The sequence below is a fragment of the Sorex fumeus genome, unplaced genomic scaffold, assembly GCF_029834395.1.
Source record: "Sorex fumeus unplaced genomic scaffold, SorFum_2.1 ptg000098l, whole genome shotgun sequence".
NCBI lineage: Eukaryota > Metazoa > Chordata > Mammalia > Eulipotyphla > Soricidae > Sorex > Sorex fumeus.
Window position 1 is genome coordinate 25020251 of NW_026606155.1, and position 18879 is coordinate 25039129.

Consider the following 18879-nt stretch of genomic DNA (forward strand, 5'->3'; position numbering starts at 1 on the left):
CTGCTGAGGCTGAGAGCTGGGCAGTCACGGAGGTGAATCATGTACCTCAGTGAGCAGGTCTGGCCTCTCTTGGAATGGCCCAGAGTAGCAGAGTAGGCCCAGACCCAGGCCAAGGTGAGCATGTGCGTATGTGCGTGTATGCATGCATGTATGTGTGATCACGTGCACGCGTGTGTGTGTGTGTCCCCACTCTGCTGGGTATCGATGGGGACAAGCCCTTGGGGGAGGCCTTGCTGAGTGAGCAAGGAGGCGGCCAGCTCCGTGATCCGCAGGTTGGCAGTCTGGCAGCTGGGTGGGGCTGGCGCCTGAGAGCTTCTTTCCTCCACTGGAGTCAGGGGTTGTAGGAAGCAGATGTCTCGGGGGCTGACTCAGGCGCCCTGGGGCCCGGCTGCTTTTCTGGGGTGGCGCCTTATCGCCTCACTCTTCTCTGTTCTTGGGTTAAGCTGCCTCCAGCTTCTTCTCAGCAAACACTGACAGGGCTCTCAGGGAAGCACAGACTCCAGAAGAGGCTGTGGTGATGTTGGGGTGGGGAGAGGCCGGGGGGGATGGTTGAAGACTGTGGTGGAGGCAGAACCCATCGCTCTGGGTTCTCATTGGGGGCTTCTTTCTGTCTGGCTTCAGCTCTGACTGTGTTGTTTTTCTTTCTATTTTAATGAATCATCATGAGATACAGTTACAGACTTACAAATTTTCGTGATTACATTTCAATCAATGTTCAAGTAGCCATCCCTCCACCAGTGCCCATTCTCCACCACCAATGTTCCCAGCGTCCCTCCTGCCACCCCTCACCCTACCTCTGTGGTAGACACATTCCCTCTTACTCTCTCTCTCCTTTTTTTTTAAAAATTTTTTTAAATATTTATTTCTTTATTGAATCACTGTGGGAAAAGTTACAGAGCTTTCGGGTTTAGTCTCAGTCATGTAAATATCAAACACATTTCCCTTTACCAATACTTATTTTTAACCGGGAACCCCAATAGAACCCCACCTCCCACCCCTCCCAATTCATGTGAGGCAGATGAGTTCTAGTTAAAACTCTATCTACTTTGACTAGATACATTGTTTCGATAGAAGATGCACAATTATTGTTTAGAGTTTACGACCCCCCCCCCCCCCCAATCAGATATGCTGAAACAGTGTTGTGAAATGATTTACTTTCTACAGCTGGGTTTAAGAATAAAATGAATTTTGGATTTCTGCTATTTTACTTATTAACCCTGGAAGTATTTCTATTAAAAGTTAGATAGTTAAGAGATTGGTTTCTGTGCTCTGGAGTCGTGGCCGTGCTGGAGAGCCGCTCGTGGGGGGCAGCTGGTGACCTCGGTCGGGTGTGAAGGACAGCCCAGAACGCCCCCCTTCCCATGAGGCCCCTGTTGCCCCCCACCCCTGGCTCAAACCTGCTGTCCACAAGGCTCCCGTGCGGCCGCCATCTTTCTTTCCAGAGAGGATTGGGCGAATGGAGCAACACCCTTTCCCCTCCGAGCAGGCATGCTGGCGCGGTTTAACACATAGTCCATTTGCTTTTCTGCACCAAGCGGGTGGCTCTCTGTGCTAAGTCCTTGTGCCTCCGGGGCCGTGGCCTTGCCGGAGAGCCGCTCGTGGGGGGCAGCTGGCGACCTCGGTCGGGCGTGAAGGACGGCCCATTACGCCCCCCTTCCCATGAGGCCCCTGCCGCCCCCCACCCCCGGCTCAAACCTGCTGTCCACAAGGCTCCCGTGCGGCTGCCATCTTTCTTTCCAGAGAGGATTGGGTGAATGGAGCAACACCCTTTCCCCTCTGGGCAGGCATGCTGGCGCGGTTTAACACATAGTCCATTTGCTTTTCTGCTCCAAGTGGGTGGCTTTCTGTGCTAAGTCCTTGTGCTTCCGGGGCCGTGGCCGTGCCGGAGAGCCGCTCGTGGGGGGCAGCTGGTGACCTCGGTCGGGCGTGAAGGACGGCCCAGAACGCCCCCCTTCCCATGAGGCCCCTGCTGCCCCCCATCCCCGGCTCAAACCTGCTGTCCACAAGGCTCCCGTGCGGCCGCCATCTTTCTTTCCAGTCTCTCTCTCCTTTTGGGTATTATGGTTTGAAACATAGTCACTAGCCATCATGTTTGGTCCGTAGCCTACTTTCAGCACTTCTACCATCTCGAGAGATCCCTCCAACCATCATTTGCTTAGTGGTCTCTTCTCTATCCCACCTGCCTTTTCCCACAGCACGTAATATCAGCTTCCAAGCTATGGGCCCACCCTCCTGTTCTTTATCTCTACTATCCTTAGGTGTTGTTATCCTATTATGTTACTTTATATTGCACAAAAGTCAGATCAAAGTGGATTAAAGACCTCAACATCTGGGACTGGAGCAATAGCACAGCGGGTAGGGCGTTTGCCTTGCATGCGGCCGACCTGGTTCAATTCCCAGCATCCCATATGGTCCCCAGAGCACCGCCAGAAGTGAAGTGATTCCTGAGTGCAGAGCCAGGAGTAGTCCCTGTGCATAGCTGGGTGTGACCCAAAAAGCAAAGAAAAAAAAGAGACCTCAACATCAGACTAGAATCCATAAAGTACATTGAAGAAAAGGTTGGCAAAACCCTCTACAATGTTGAAGCTAAAGGTATCTTTGAGGACAGAACGCCATTGACCAAGCAAGTAGAAACAGAGATAAACAAATGGGACTATCTTAAACTAAGAAGCTTCTGCACCTCAAGAGAAACAGTGACCAGAATACAAAGATAGTCTACAGAATGGGAAAGGATATTCACCCAATACCCTTCTGATACAGGGTTAATATCAAGGATATACAAGGCACTGGTTGAGCTCTGATAATTCTTAGCAAGGTTAGTGTTGCACTCCGAGCTCGGGCAGGCACAGGCAGAAGTGCGGGCTTTGTGTGCTGGGAGAGACGGAAGAGCCAAGGAAAGAGGGAACCCTCTCAGGCTACCTATGGAAATGTCCATTTTGTCCTCCCTTCTCCCTCCTAAAAGACAAACAACCCTGAAGTCAGACTGGATGCATACGGGTACTCCACATTTGAACACAGAGAAGCAGTCACCTTATTACAAACTTTATTTTTCTTTTTGGATCACACCTAGCCATGCTCAGGGATTATTCCTGGCTCTGCACTCAGGAATTACTCCTGGTGGTGCTTTGGGGACCATATGGGATGCCGGGGTTCGAACCCAGGTCAGCCGTGTGCAAGGCAAACGTCCTACCTGCTGTGCTATTGCTCCAGCCCCTATTCCAAACTTTTTATTCCAACAAGCTTCTAAGTAGTCTAGGAGCTAGTTCAGAAATGAGTTCAGCAGGTGAGTGGGGCTGTACTAAAATAAAAAGATTGGGTAGCAGCTGTACAAAATGCATGTGGGTCCCACGGATCTCTTCCTCCCCCCCCATTCCCTGCATCCCCTTTCCTTTAAGAAGGGCTGTAGCTGTTTCTAGACAGGGGGCTGTGCAACGTGAAGCTGGGTGCCTTGCAGAGCTGCCTTGAAGTAGTTCTCTGCAGGCACTGGTGACTTGGTTCCCAGCATAGCTGGGATGAGCACTGTCACTGAGTCTTGCTCTTCGGGAGCTGCCCAGTTCAAGGGAAATGACCTCAGAGACTCTTTTTTGTTGTTGTTGGTTGATTTGGTTTTTGGTTTTGGGGGATAAGCTCTGTGGTGATGGGGTGGTGGGAATTGAACCCAGGGTTCCCGCATACCAAGCATGCAGTCTTTGTCCCCCTCAAGTGAGGCAAAGTCCTCGCTTGTGCGTGGGACCCTCCTCGTAGCCAGGGTCCTGGAGATGTGATTGAGTGACAGTGAGGTCATGTGGGATAAAGAGGCCCCTCTCCTCAGGCCTGGTGCTCTTTGGTTTGGACACAGACACAGAGAAGTGAGAACTGTGCCAACACCCAGAGTGTAGGGGCCATCTGAGGAGACTGGAGGGTGGCTTCCCCATGCCCAGGGTCACCAAGAGTTGTCAGAAGTCCCTGGAAGCTAGAAGAAACCAAGCAGATGCTACCCAAGAGCTACTTGAGCCTCCTCTGCCCATATCTGGATGTTGGACTCTAGCATCTAGAAGGGTGGGTCCGTCCCTCCCTCCCTTCCTTCCTTCCTTCCTTCCTTCCTTCCTTCCTTCCTCCCTCCCTCCCTCCCTCCCTCCCTCCTTGCCCCCTCCCTCCCTCCTTTCCACCTCCCTCCCTTCTTTCCTCCCTACTTAACTTCCCTTTTTCCTTCCTTTTCTTTTCATTTTTCCTTTCTTCTTCCTCCTTCTGTCCTCTCTCCCTCCCTTCTTACTTCCCTTCTTTACATTTCTTCCTTTTCTTCCTTCTTCCTCCTTCCTCCTTTCTCCCTACTTATCTTCCTACTTTACTTCCTTTCCTTCATTATTATTTTTTTTTTTTTTGCTTTTTGGGTCACACCTGGCGATGCTCAGGGGTTACTCCTGGCTTTGCACTCAGGAATCACTCCTGGCGGTGCTCGGGGGACCATATGGGATGCTGGGAATCGAACCCGGATCGGCCGTGTGCAAGGCAAACGCCCTACCCGCTGTGCTATTGCTCCAGCCCCCTTTCCTACATTCTTTCCTTCTTCCTCCTTCTTCCCTCCCTCCCTACTTCCCTTCCTTTCCTTTCTTCTTCCTCTTTCCTTCCTACTTACCTTCCTTCCTTCCTTCCTTCCTTCTCTTTCTTCCCTTCCTTCCTCCTTCCTTCCGTCCTTCCATCCTTCCCTCCCTCCCAGGACCTCACCCATGTAAAGCCTTCAAGGCAAGGACTCCTTCACTGAGCTACAGTCCTAGCCTCCAATGTGGTTTGTGGTTTTTGTCAGCCACCAAATCTGTAAATCTGTGTTTATCATAGCAACCTCAGAAAACGAGTTCACTCTCTTGTGCTTCTCTCTCTCTCTCTCTCTCTCTTTCTCTCCCCCCCCCCCCCCCAAACTAATAGGATCTTGAGGGATGTATATGTTGGTGGTAAAAAGATAAAGAGAAGTAGAGGAACAACTAACCAAAGTCAAGATTGTGAATTGGGGAGCAGCAAAGGGGTATACTGGGGAGGAACACACGAGTCTGGGGGCTGGATGGAGTCCTGACTTTTACTTCTTTAAGCCCTGCATTCGTGTTTCATATACTCTTCTAGATTTTTATATACAGTTGACAGCAGATTTGAGGTTCAGGGAGTGGAGCAAAACACAGCCTTCCAGAGTGAGCTCAGTTTACTTAATCTGAGAGATGATGCTGAATCATTTGAACCAAATGAGAGCCTAGGGCTGGGCACCTCGGTGCCAAGGTGAGCACTTAGCAAATTGGAGCCCCTGGAGCTAATGGAGATGAATAATAAATAAGAAATTTCAAAATGATAAATCATCAACCAAAGCTAAATTTACCATTAGGACATAATGGGAGAGTCTCCTTAGTTATGCCAAGCCTGGCCACCAGCTAAATAATATTAGGTCAGACTCATGAAGCCTGTTTCTGCCACCAACCTCCAGCCAAGCATGCGCATTCTCTCTCTGATGATGGCTGGAGGGCCATGTCAGTGATCTGTATTAAAGAAAAGTGTCAAATCCCATAGAAAGTCATTCAGCCTCTCTATTCGTGAAGGATTGGAATTTTTTTTGGTGCTAGTTTGTCTTTAGGGGGTGGGGGTGCATCTCAGCTGGCTGTGTTCAAAGCTTACTCCTGACTCTGTGTTCAGGTATCACTCCAGGTGGGCTCAGGGGATGCTGTGGGGTGCCAGGATCAAACCCAGGTGACCACATATGCGGCAAACATCTTACCTCCTGTACTGTCTTTCCAGCCCCCTTTAGTCTTCCAGTTTTTCTTTTTTTTTTTTTTTTTGCTTTTTTTGGGTCACACCCAGCATTGCTCAGGGGTTACTCCTGGCTCTGCACTCAGGAACTACTCTTGGTGCTGGGGAAGCCATATGGGATGCTGGGAATCGAACCCAGGTCGGCTGCGTGCAAGGCAAATGCCCTACCCACTGTACTATCACTCCGCCCCCCCCCCCCCGCAGTTTTTCCTTTCTAACAAAGCAATCCTCACTATCAAAATTGTAATAGTGAGATGTTAGAATTATGTACTTGGGACACCATCATTAACAGTATTATAAACTGTAGAACTCAATTTTAATTTTTTTTTTAAGTAATAATGGTAACATCTCCAGAGACATTGTAGCATTTAGTATTTCATCTCATCTTCTTTGTACAGGTCACCTAATATTAGGAGACAATTTCTTCTGTATGTAATAATGCTAAAGATGTAATAATAATAAAGAAATAAAATTTCTGCTGACAAGTTTCAAAGTTAAAGAAAAATATAGAACGGTTCACGGTTGGTGCCCTAATTTGGAAATCATCAAGAATGGAGTCTTTGGGTTACTTAGATTTGGAATAACTATAAATATCTTATTGATTATGGCAAAATTTTGGCCCTTCATTATGCTTACTTTGCTGGGGCTAGTTTCGGGTTTTATTTTTTATTTTTATTTTTTGTAGTTGTGGGACTTGAACCCAGGGTCTCATATGTGTAAGCAAGGCATGCACTCAACCACTGAGCTCATCCTCAGCCCCTGATTTCCCAAGCCCCAAGAAGGCCGTGGCAAGGCAGAATCCCCAGCCACGTCAAGCTCCAGTCACATGTGATACAGCTAGGAAGCCAATGTGATGACTTCCATCACCAGCTGGGCCTCCCAGCTTGTGTGCACCCATCCCCCTGGCTGTCTCAGGGATGGGTGCTGTGGGCAGATGCCCCGATACCCAGCAGCACTGGATTTGGGAGAGTGGAGGTAGACACACACATAGTCCTTCAGTCAGGCGAGTGACTGCTGAGAGGTCGGTTCCCTTAGAAAGTCTGGTTCTGAGCTCAGGTGTTGGGGGGAGAAGGGTGGGCTCCAGGGAAAGGATCATCATGAGTTTGCCCCTTAGAAGTCACAGCCATCACGTTCTGGAGTCGAAGGATGAGACACATCCGTTGAAACACAGCTGAGAATGGTGACACGTCACATGCCACTGGGGGCCTTGGTTCTCGGAGGACAGTTCAGAGCCAAGGAGACTCGTCAAGGACAGCTTGCGTGATTGGGCAGCAATGGAGATCAGTCTTCCTCCAGCACGCACACACTTCCTCTCTTCTCTTCTGGATCTGTGTTTCTCACCCTGTTTCTATCGTTCCCCCTCCCCCAACCTTGCTTCCTTCCCGTGCTGCCCCTGTTCTGCTGGTCGGCGTTTAGCCGTGTGTCATCCTCCTCCCACCACCCCATTTATGTCATTTTCACCCTTGGAATATCCTTGGGGGGGGGGCACAGGGGTTTCTTTGGCCCTGATGGAGAAACGGTGCCCTGAACTGTGTAGCGGGCGGAACCTTGGCTTCCCGCCTCTCTCCACCTCTCCCTAACTGCACACTGACTTAACCTCTCTGTGTGTTGGGTTCAGCATGGGGGTGGGGGGTGAGAGGGGATAATGACAGGCCTTCACAGGGCTGATTGCAGGATCAATTACAGGTGACGGGCTATGAACGGTTTTGCATTCGTCATGTAAAGAGCATCAGGCGGCTTCATAGTAAATGATTGTTCGAAGGTGGCAGTTAGCATTAATTAGCCAACCACTCCGTTTATTTTTATAGCAAGTAGTTACTGCCATGGTTCTGTGTCAGGGCTCCCCACATCAAAAGCTTGAATGTGGAGTCTCATGGTTCCACTTGTGTGCGAGACACTTAGTCATAATGGTGGTAATGATGGCCGCAGTGTCCTGGGTGTCTGCTTCTGTGTCATTCACTCTGCCGGGTGCTTTGCTGCTCCATCATCTGTCATCTTTATCCCCTCTTTGTAGAAGTTGGGATGAAGGAGAAAAGTGGGTTTTTTTAAAAAAAATTTTTAATTGAATCACTGTGAGATAGATCCTTACAAAACTGTTCATGATTAGATTTCAGTCATACAATGTTCCAACACCCATCCCTCCACCAGTGTCCCCAGGTTCCGTCGCCCCTCCCCAAGCCTGCTGCTGTGGCAGGAGCTTTTCTTCTCTGTCTGCATGTCTGTCTGTCTCTCTCTCAGCAAAGTTTGTCAAACTTTTCTAAGGTCATTTGGAGAGGGTCAAGCTTGGAACTGAAATTGTTTGCTGCTCCGATTTGAATGCATTATTTCTTTTTTTTTTTTAATTTTTTTTTATTAGTGAAACACCATGAGGTACAGTTGTAGATTTACAATTTTTTGTGCTTGGGTTTGATTATACAATGATCAGATACCCATCCCTCCACCAGTGCTCATTTTCCACCACCATGGATAATATCCCCCCCACCCCCATCCCCCCATCTCCCCCTGCCTCTGTGGCAGGGCAATCCCCTGTGTTCTCTCTCTCCTTTTGGGTGTTGTGGTCTGCAAAAGAGGCTTTGAGTGGCAAACATGTTCAGTCCATAGTGAATGCATTATTTCTTACACTGAGCTAGGCTTCCTCAAGTGGACTTTGCTTCTCAGCTTCTCAGTCAGCACCACCAGCTGTCTCGTCACCCTCTTCCCAAGGACTGAAGACCTCCTTTGTCTAATCCCCTTTATCTGAACCTGAGTAGAATTCTTGCCTCGCACACACAAGACCCTGGTGTGGATCCTCAGCACCACAGAAAGGCAGAAGCCATGCACCTGGGGGAATGACAATGGCCCAGAGTACCAGCATTGAGACCCTGCAAGCACATGGCCATGAGTTCAAGTCTCCAGCATACCCTGGGTACTGGGCTTGATCCTGGCTGCTCTGCTGATGGATGGAGCCTTGGACGCCCTGCTGTCTATGACTCCCAGTGCCTCAAAAAAAGGAGGAGGAGGAGGAAGAGGAGGAAAAGGAAGGAACAAGGGGAAAAAGAAGGAAAACAGAAAGGGAAAATCCTTATCTATCTGACTTAACACTGTGTTTTCGATTCAAAGGCATCTTTTCTTTTTTCTATTTTGAAAGGAAAGTGCATTTCATTTCGTTTATTTATTTGGGGGATGGTTGGGACTCTTCCTAGTGGTCCTCTAGGGATAGTCCCTGCTCTGTGCATGAAGGTTGCTCCCTGCCATGCCTGGAAGACCATGTTGTGTGAGGAATTGAACACAGGTCAGCCGCGTACAAGGCAGGTACCTTTAACCCCTCTCTGACCCGTCAGATGCATCTTTACAAATTCACTTGGTGTTTGTTCTACTGTCCTAACATGAGGAATTTACATGCCAGTTTCTTGGATTGCAGTAGGCTTTGAAAAGATACTCATAAGTTTTCCAAGAAGTAAAGCATAATCATTTGTCAGTGGTAGGAGTGGACTCGCCACGGGCATGGATGAGTAAGCTCCTGTGAGGTCACCTGCCTTACCTGGTAGAGGATGTTGGAAGAAAACTGTGCATCACTGTCTTTAAAAGTGAAGGTTTTCTTTTTAACTAAATGGTGCTGGGGCAACTGGAAATTTGTGTATAAAAGAATGAAGTTGGGCTGGGAGAAATAATACAGGGTTACGATGCTTGCCTTTCATGCAGCCAGCACAGAACATAACACCCCATATGGTCCTCCAAAGCCAGGAATAAGCCCTGAGCACAGAGCTAGGAGTAAACCCAGGAGCACTTCCAGGTGTGGCCCCCAGATTTTAAAATAACTGAGAAATTAAGTTAGACTGACCCCTATCTCATATAATATATAGAAATTAACTTTAAAATGGATAAAAGAGCTGGAACCATGAGACTCTTAGAGGAAAATATGTAAGTCATGAACTTGGATATCATGATGGATTCTTCACTGTTATACCAAGAGAATGTATTATAAAAAGAAAATAGATAAAGTAGACTTCATCTAAATTAAAAACTTTTGTGCATCAAAAGATATTATCAAATAAGATTTTAAAGCATCTATAAATATGGAAAATATTCGATAAGTATCCACTATTTAGAATATAAAAAGAATTCTTATAACTCAACAGTAAGAAGATAAACAAGGAATAGATATTTCTTCAAAGGAGATAAACAAATGGCCAACAGCATATGCAAAGATGTTCAATACCATTAGCCATCAAAGAAATAGAAATCAGAGTCATAATGAGATCCCAAAAAGGGAAGAAGAAAATGGAAATTACAAGATAGCAAGACTGTGGATTTGGAACCCTCATTCATTTCTAATGGGAATGTAAAATAGTTCAGCTGTTAGGAAGCTTGACCATTCCTCAAAAAGTTAAGTAATGATAATATTATTATAATAGAGGGCAGAGCAATAGTACAGCAGGTAGGGCACTGCACTTGTCTTGTACACATCTGAACCAGGTTCTATTCTTGCCACCCCATATGATCCTCTGAGCCCTGTCAGGAGTGATCCCTGTGTGCAGAGTAAGCCCTTAGCACCACCAGAGTTCTCCCAAAATGAACAAAGTACCATACTATAATATAGGATCATTATTACTATGGAATGATTCCAATTCTAGGTATATGGTTCAAAGAACTGAACACAAATGTACATCAATCTATGTTGGGTATGTACTATTCGCAATTAGTGACAGGCAGGAACCACCTGCATATCTATTAGTGGACACATTGATAAGTGACTGGTGGTATAGACGAACAGTGGACTAATTAGTTGCTGTTAAGGGGAATGGAGATGAAGCTCTCCCTCCTTACATCGGTAGCCTGCTTCCTTTATCAACAGACCACATGCAAGTGGTGGTCCCGAGGCTTTATCCTGTCTAGCCTCAGGGAGTGGTTGGCCCTGCCATCCAGGTTTGAACCTACACTTCGTGGTGTTCACACAGCAACAGAATTGCTCCATGGCCTATTCCTTTTAACTTCACGTCCCTGTTGTTAAGCGACATATTACTGTAACTGGATGAGTCTTGAGAACATCATGCCAAATGAAGCAGTCAGATGTGTCACACTAGGTCATGTGTCTTGATTCCTTTTGTATGAACTGTTCATAAAAAGCAGCTGGTTTGGGGTGGTCACCTGGGACTTGCAGAAGGGAAACTGAAGAGTTGTGACTAAGGATTCCTTCTGGGTTGATGAAAATGTTTTAAAGCCACATAGAAGTGGTTGACTGGTCTAATTATGGATGTATGAAATGCTTCTGAATCGTTCACTTCAGAATGAATCATTTCATGGTGTAAGAGTACATTGTGACTACATTGAGGGCCAGTGTGATAGTACAATGGGTAGAGCATTTGTCTTGCATACAGCCAACTTGGGTTCAATCTCTGGTACCCCATATAGTTCCCTGAGTCTTGCAGAGAGTGATCCCTGTGCACAGAGCCAGGAGTATGCCCTGAGCACATCCAGGCGTGGCCCCCAAAACAAACAACAACAAAATTTTTCTGCCAACCCAGGTTCGATTCCTCTGCCTCTCTCGGAGAGCCTGGCAAGCTACCAAGCGTATCTCGCCCGCATGGCAAAGCCTGGCATGCTACCTGTGATGTATTCGCTATGCCAAACACAGTAATAACAAGTCTCACAATGGAGATGTTACTGGTGCCTGCTCAAGAAAATTGATGAAGGATGGGAGGCAGTGCTACAGTGTAGTGCTTTAAAAATCTGGAAGCTGGAAATATATCCCAGCTGATAAGGCGCTCGCCTTGCACACAGCTCACCCAGATTTCAATCCTATACTACATCTGATATCCTGAGCACCACCAGGAGTGACCTGTGAATGCAGAGCTAAGAGTAGGTCAACCAGTCTTCAAACCGCAATCGGGGGTACTTGGGTTCATGCCGTAGAGCACCTTAACCTCTGTTCCCTCTCTCTGGTCCCTGATGACCATCACTGGGTGTGTGCGGTGTTTGGGCAACACCCACTAATGCTCAGAGCTGACTCCTGGCTCTGGACGCAGGAGTGACTCCTGGCAGTGCTCAGGAGACCATGTGCGAATACCCTGAGATAAAGTGAGTGTAGGCCAGCTCTACCTAGTCCTAGCTACTCCCTTCCATCCAGCTGGCCTCAGACACTAATGCAACATGGCCCCTAAAACTAAATGAGCTTTTTCATAAGCTCCACCAGCCCAGTAACGGCATCTCTGGACACTGCTGTTAAGAAATCCCCCTGCTATCTGTGTCAGGGGAAGGGCCCCCTGAATCTTTGGGCAGAAGGGCAGCTCAGAAGAATGGCCAGCAGCTGGCGACCGCCTGTTGAGGGAATGGGACTTTTCTCCAGTGCCACTTGCCCAGCCTTCGGAGTGCCTGTTTGTTTGTTACCTCTGCCTAAGGAGGCAGGAGAGAGAGGCCTGGAAGAATCTGGAAAGTTATTTGCCATCTGATGAGAATGCAGTTTTCTATGTTCCAATTGCTCAAGCGTTTCAGAAACCTGGGGCCTTACAGGAAGCCGGGCATGGGGCAGGACTGTGCCTGGGGAGTGGGGAGGGTGTGGAGGAAGCGACTCAGTCCATTAGTTCTCAGGGCAAGGCGGGCGCTGTTCCTTTATGCCTCCAGCTCTCTGGCTGCTTCTAATCCCTCCTCACTGCTGGGGTTCTGAGAGGCACACAGAACCCAGAACTCTTTGGCTTTCATCCTTCTGGTATGCAGCGATGCACCAAACATTTGTTGAAGGGAAGGGGCAGGAAAGGAACTGTTGTGAGATTTAGGGGACCCTGCCCTGCCACCTGGGGCTGGAGCGATAGCACAGCGGTAGGATGTTTGCCTTGCAGGCGGTCAACATGACTGACTCGAGTTTGATTCCTCCACCCCTCTCAAAGAGCCCGGCAAGCTACCGAAGAGTATCTCGCCCGCACGGCAAAGCCTGGCAAGCTCCCTGTGACTATTCAATATGCCAAACACAGTAACAACAAGTCTCACGATGGAGACGTTACTAGGCCCGCTCAAGCAAATCAATGAACAATGGGAGAACCGTGAACCGTGAACCACCCTGCCACCTACATAACCCTCTAAAGCACTCTTGAAAGTTCAAGAACGTTCAAATGCAGACAGCTCTGAGAGATGTCAGAGAGGTTTCTTGGGGGCCCTTCAATGGGAGAAGAGGAGAACCCACCGAGAGAGGATGGACCCCCCACACACACACCGAAGGGCTTGCATCTGATGGCTGTTTCTTCACAGCCTCAATATTTTTACTGTAAGAGAGCTGGCCGACTGGCATGAGCTTGGGATTTTTCTTGTTAATTCTGTGCTTAGTGGATTCCTTCCCTCACTCTCTCTCTTTGGACTTGAATGGCAGGGCTGGAAGCCCCTCCCCTGCTTGAAAGCTTATGCCCACATCCCTGAATTCCAAGTGGCCTGGCATCTGACCTTCACGAACTGTTCTTGCACCAGGCCCTGGGAACACACCCACTGGTGGAGTGAGGGTGTGACCTCCACAGGTCCAGGTTGTGGCCCAGCCCGGCATGGGGGCCCTCCAGTCAGTGAGGGTGCTTGTGCCATCCAGGAAGGTTGGGTTACTGCCACAGTGACACCGGACTTTGGTGCTGGAATGGGGAGATAGTCTAAATAGTTCTTGGATTAAGCTTTTTTTTTTTTCTTTTTGGGTCACACCCGGCAATGCACAGTGGTTACTCCTGGTTCTGCACTCAGGAATTACTCCTGGCGGTGCTCGGGAGACCATATGGGATGCTGGGAATCAAACCTGGGTCAGCCGCATGCAAGGCAAATGCCCTACCCGCTGTGCTATCACTCCAGCCCTTAGTTTCTGGATTAAGGAGAAATCTCTGTGCCCAAAAGACATGTTTTCTTTTTTTCCTTTTTTTTTTTTTTTTTTTTTGAGGAATGGGGAACACACCCAGTTGTGCTCAGGGCTTATTGCTGTGTGTTTAGGGATCACTCCTGGAAGATTTGGGGGGATCCTACTGGGTCCTGCGGATTGAACCCAGGTTGGCCTCGTGTAGGGCAAGCACCTTAACCCTGTACTCTCTTTCCAGCACCAGAAAGCATGCTTTCTTAAAAATTTAGGGGGCACTGGAGCTATAGTACAGTGAGTAGGGGCCTTGCCTTGCACACAGCTGACCCAGGCTCCTCCCCAGCACTCCATATGGTCCCCCCAAACCCACCAGGTGTGATCCCTGAGTGCAGGACCAGGACTAAGCCCTAAGCACTGTTGGGTGTAGCCCTCCACCCCCCAAAAAAGTAAACAAAAACAACAACCTCAATAACAACTAAAACTTAGGAGAATTTACTTGGAGAGGTTCTCGGGAAGGTCCAGATAGGAAAGCCTGCCACACCCAGCGTGCCCCTCCCTTTTCTGGGACATAAGTGCTCGACCCACATCCTCAGGGGTCCTGAAACCCTGAGGATGGGCATGGACCCATGATCTCAAGCTTACCTCAGGCTACCTGGGCTCAGTCCTGGATGGCTGGTGGGGTGGCCTTGAGAAATGCATTTTATGGTGCTTAGCTCAAGTTCCTTACCTATAATTTGAAGCTGGTGATAGTGTAATTCCACTGTTGCTACAGGCAGCCAGTCAGAGGCCAAATAATGGGTGGAGAAAGAACAAGCATTATTTTTTTTTTCTTTTTTTTTTTTTTCCCTTTGTTTTATTTTATTTTTTTTAAAGTTGTAGATTTACAATTTTTTGTGCTTTGGTTTCAATTATACAATGATCAGATACCCATCCCTCCACCAGTGCCCATTTTCCACCACCATGGATAATATCCCTCCCACCCCCATCCCCCCCATCCGACCCTGCCTCTGTGGCAGGGCATTCCCTTTTTTTCTCTCTCTCCTTTTGGGTGTTGTGGTCTGCAAAAGAGGCATTGAGTGGCAAACATGTTCAGTCCATAGTCTACTTTCGACATGCATCTCCCCTCCTGGGAGGATCCTCCAAACATCCTTTATTTGGTGCTCCCTTCTCTATCTGAACAGCCCTTTCCTCTAGGATACCCGGCTGGCCTCTAAGTTATGGAGTAATCCTCCTGGTGCTGATATCAGCTATTCTTGGGTATTAATCTCATACTTTGTTACTTTATATCCCCCAGATGAATGCAATCTTTCTATGTCTATCCCTCTTTTTCTGACTCATTTCGCTTAGCATGATACTTTCCATATTGTACCACTTGTATGTAAATTTCATGACTTCATCTTTTCTAAGAGCTACATAGTACTCCATTGTGTAGATGTACCAAAGTTTCTTTAACCAGTCATCTGTTCTTGGGCATTCAGGTTTCTTCCAGTTTCTGGCTATTGTAAAGAGTGCTGCAATGAACAAACAAGTGCAGATGTCACTTCGACTACATGCAAGAAAATAGGCTCAGAACTCTCCCTAACAGCATGTACAAAAGTAAGATCAAAATGGATTAAAGACCTCAACATCAGACCAGAAACCATAAGGTACATTGAAGATAAAGTTGGCAAAACCCTCCATGACATTGAAGCTAATGGTATCTTCAAAGATGCCACGCCACTGGCCGAGCAAGTGAAAACAGAGATAGATAAATGGGACTATCTTAAACTAAGAAGCTTCTGCACCTCCAAAGAAACAGTGACCAAAATACAAAGACAGTCTACAGAATGGGAAAGGATATTCACCGAATACACATCTGACAAGGGGTTGATATCCAGGATATACAAAATACTGGTTAAACTCCACAAGAAGAAAACATCCAACCCCATCCAAAAATGGGGCAATGAAATGAACAGAAACTTTCTCAAAGAAGAAATCCGAATGGCAAAAAAGCACATGAGAAAATGCTCTACATCATTAATCATCAGGGAGATGCAGATCAAAACCACAATGAGATACCATCTCACACCTCAGAGACTGGCCCACATTCAAAAGAACAAAAGCAACCGATGCTGGCGTGGATGTGGCGAGAAAGGGACACTCCTTCACTGTTGGTGGGAATGTCCACTGGTTCAGCCCTTCTGGAAAACAGTATGGACGATTCTCAAAAAATTAGAAATTGAGCTCCCATTTGACCCAGCAATACCACTCCTGGGAATATATCCCAGAGAGGCAAAAATGTGTAGAACAAGCATTATTAAGCCTGCAGGTTGAGCTCACATTTTCGGAAAAGCCATCTTGCTTGCTTGCATGCACTTCAGAAACAGATTATATAGGAAAAGAACAGGGAAATGTGTTTTGGGGAATGTTTCAGGCTGGTGGGTATCAGACTGATGGATACGTTCTCTTGCATTTGGTCCCCTAAGGCACTCTGTGATACATTTGTACTTCTTAATCAAAGATTTTAGATGAAGGGTTATCTCCTGGTGATAGGGTCTAGGAGGAAGGAGCAGCTATGACAGTGCCTTTCCTTTTTTTTTTTTTTAATCACTCCTGACAGTGCTCAGGGGACTATAGGGGATGCCAGGGATCAAACCCGCTTTCTTTGCTTGCAAGGCAAGCACTTTATCCACTATACTATACTATTCGGTTCCGACAGTACCCTTCTTAAATGCCCTTCCGAGAAATTTTCTGGCTTTTAATTTTGAATCTGGCTCTTCTTTGGGGGTAGCGGGACAATTTCCATAGTACCTGCTTCATTTTTAAGGATGGGGATGCGATGCTGCTCAGGTCCCATGGTGCTGAGGGTACCCAGACCACCCTGGGGGCGCTGGGGTTTCCCAAGTTGCACCTGAAAGTGATTGGGGGTCTCACAGGCTGCAGCCCAGTGATGCTTGGGGGACCCTGTGATGCCTGAAATCGAATGCACCGTAACCATTGTACTATCTCCCAGTCCCTGGTCCCTTGCCTCTTAAGGTTGTTGTCAGGGTTAGAGATAATGCCTCTCACATCCTTGACACAAAAATGGATGCTTTATAAGTGAGTAAGACATGAGGCCTCCTACCATCAGTCCTTATGGTAGTTGCAGGGGGGCTCCCACAAGGGAGCGAAGGGGCTTGGCAAGAGGAGTCTAGATGCTGTTTTCCCTGTAACTGATGCACAGTCTCTGTTCTCTTTTTGTCTTTTGTCTTCCCGTCCTTGCCCAGTATTGATCCTCCAGAAGGTGGAGAATGGAGACCTGAGCAACAAGATCCTGAAGATCACTGATTTCGGCCTGGCTCGGGAATGGCACCGAACCACCAAGATGAGCGCCGCAGGCACCTACGCGTGGATGGCACCAGAAGTCATCCGTGCGTCCATGTTCTCCAAAGGCAGTGATGTGTGGAGGTAAGGCCCGGGCATTCCCTTGTCTGTGGGCCTCAGGTCTGTTTGGTCGCTTGCATGTCTTAGGGCACGGAGAAATGAGGATATGCAGAATTCCAAGCACCCCGAGTATGTCTCAGTAACTCCTCCAGAGCAGCATATACTAATGCCCACCTTGCCAATGACAGTACTCAGTGTCGTTAGCTACAAAAATCACCCCCAATGCAGTGGCAAGTACCGAGCCGATGCACGACCTTTGGTGTTGATGATTGCTCCCTATGAAAGACCACTGGTATCTAGGGGAAATGTTTGCTACCACCCAGTCCCACCTGTTGTCTGGTGAGGGCAGCAGTCACTCCTGGAGACCTTCCCTGGCAGCATCTCCCCGGCTTCCTCAGCAGCAGTGGCCATTACTACTGACTTTGTCACTACATGCTCCCATGCTGGTTAGTGTTCTTGTTGCAGTATCCTTGTGGGGAGGGGGGGGGGGCGCACAAGGGAATGAGGGCAGGGAGCCAAAAATGACCTTTTCCAGGTCATCTACTTATTTTTATTTTTTAAATTTTTATTAGTGAATAACTGTGAGGTACAGTTACATACTTACAGAATTTCATGCTTGCATTTCAGTCATACAACGATCGAGTACCCATCTCTCCACCAGTGCCCATTTTCCACAACCAATGGCCCCAGCATCCCTTCCACCACCCCCATACCACCCCCTCCAGAGTAGCCTTTATAGAAGTACTTAATATTTTTTTTTATGAAGGCTCTGTCTATTGATAGAGAATTGAGAAAGGATGGGGCCCAAGCAAGGTGAGAGATCAGACTAACAATTCTCCCGAGGCATGGAACTTGTCCTCACTCCTGAGAGGGTAGACCTCAGCCAAGAGACAGCCTCATGATCGTGGAACACTGGGGTCACTCTGGAATACAAGGAGAGGCCCAAGGCTTTCATTGTATTTCGTCCCCAAAGTTGGTGCTTCCCAGGGATATGCTGTAAAGAGAGCTGCTAGTATGTTTTCCCCAGCCCCCTTCTTCCCTTACCCCTGTTGATACTGGTACTGTGATGAGCAGGAGTCCCACACATGCAGAGCTGTGGAGTCTGCAGAGTTTCAGTGGTGGTACTTAGCTGCTTGTGGGAGTATCGGGGAATCACACTTTAGTTGTCGTGCTTGCGGATGTGCTGGCCAGGGCCCCACAGTTCCATTGTGGTGCTCTGCTCATGCTGGTTGCCTTGCTCACCAGGGAGCACATTCCTGGTCATGGTGCTCACCCATCTTTTTTGTTGTGGTGCTCTCCAGGGGTCACACCCTGGAGTCACGGTGCATAATGTCTCACTATTAAAAATTTTTTAATAAAAAAAAATATATTGTCTGTAAAGGTAAAGGTAAAGGCCCTCCCGTTGATCGTCGATTTGCTCGAGCGGGCCCAGTAACGTCTCCATTGGAGACTTTGTTGTTACTGTGTCTGGCATATCGAATACTCTCGGTAGCTTTCTGGGCTCTCCGAGGGGGCGGAGGAATCGAACTCGGGTCGGCCATGTTGGCCGCGTGTAAGGCGAACGCCCTACCCGCTGTGCTATCGCTCCAGCCCATATTGTCTGTAAAAAAAATATATTAAAAAAAATGAAGTGCAGCCACTACAGTGCAGCCAGAAGCACTTAACAGTCTCGGGGATGTCAGACAGCACCGCTGCCGGGTACAAAGGCAGTGATATCCATATGGTGCTCAGTGCAGGTGGTGGCCCCAGAAATCGAACTTGCAGCCTTACACTTGTAGGACAGGTGCCTTACCATGGCGCCATCACCTGGCCCCATCACCTGTGTGGAGTCTAAATGGAGGTGTTATCAAAATACCACTCACCTAACATAAAGGTCATCTTTTTGAACATATGTAAACATATGTCAAGTATTTTTA

General features: G+C 47.9%; 1 protein-coding gene across 1 annotated transcript in view; it reads left to right on the forward strand.

Moving 5' to 3' along the window:
- MAP3K9 (mitogen-activated protein kinase kinase kinase 9) overlaps window positions 1-18879 on the forward strand; it is an 83341-nt gene that overhangs the window by 35732 nt on the left and 28730 nt on the right. Inside the window, exon 3 of the mRNA XM_056133546.1 lies at window positions 16807-16987. Within this exon, the coding sequence (XP_055989521.1) occupies window positions 16807-16987 (181 nt within the window). The remainder of the gene's footprint in view (window positions 1-16806; window positions 16988-18879) is intronic.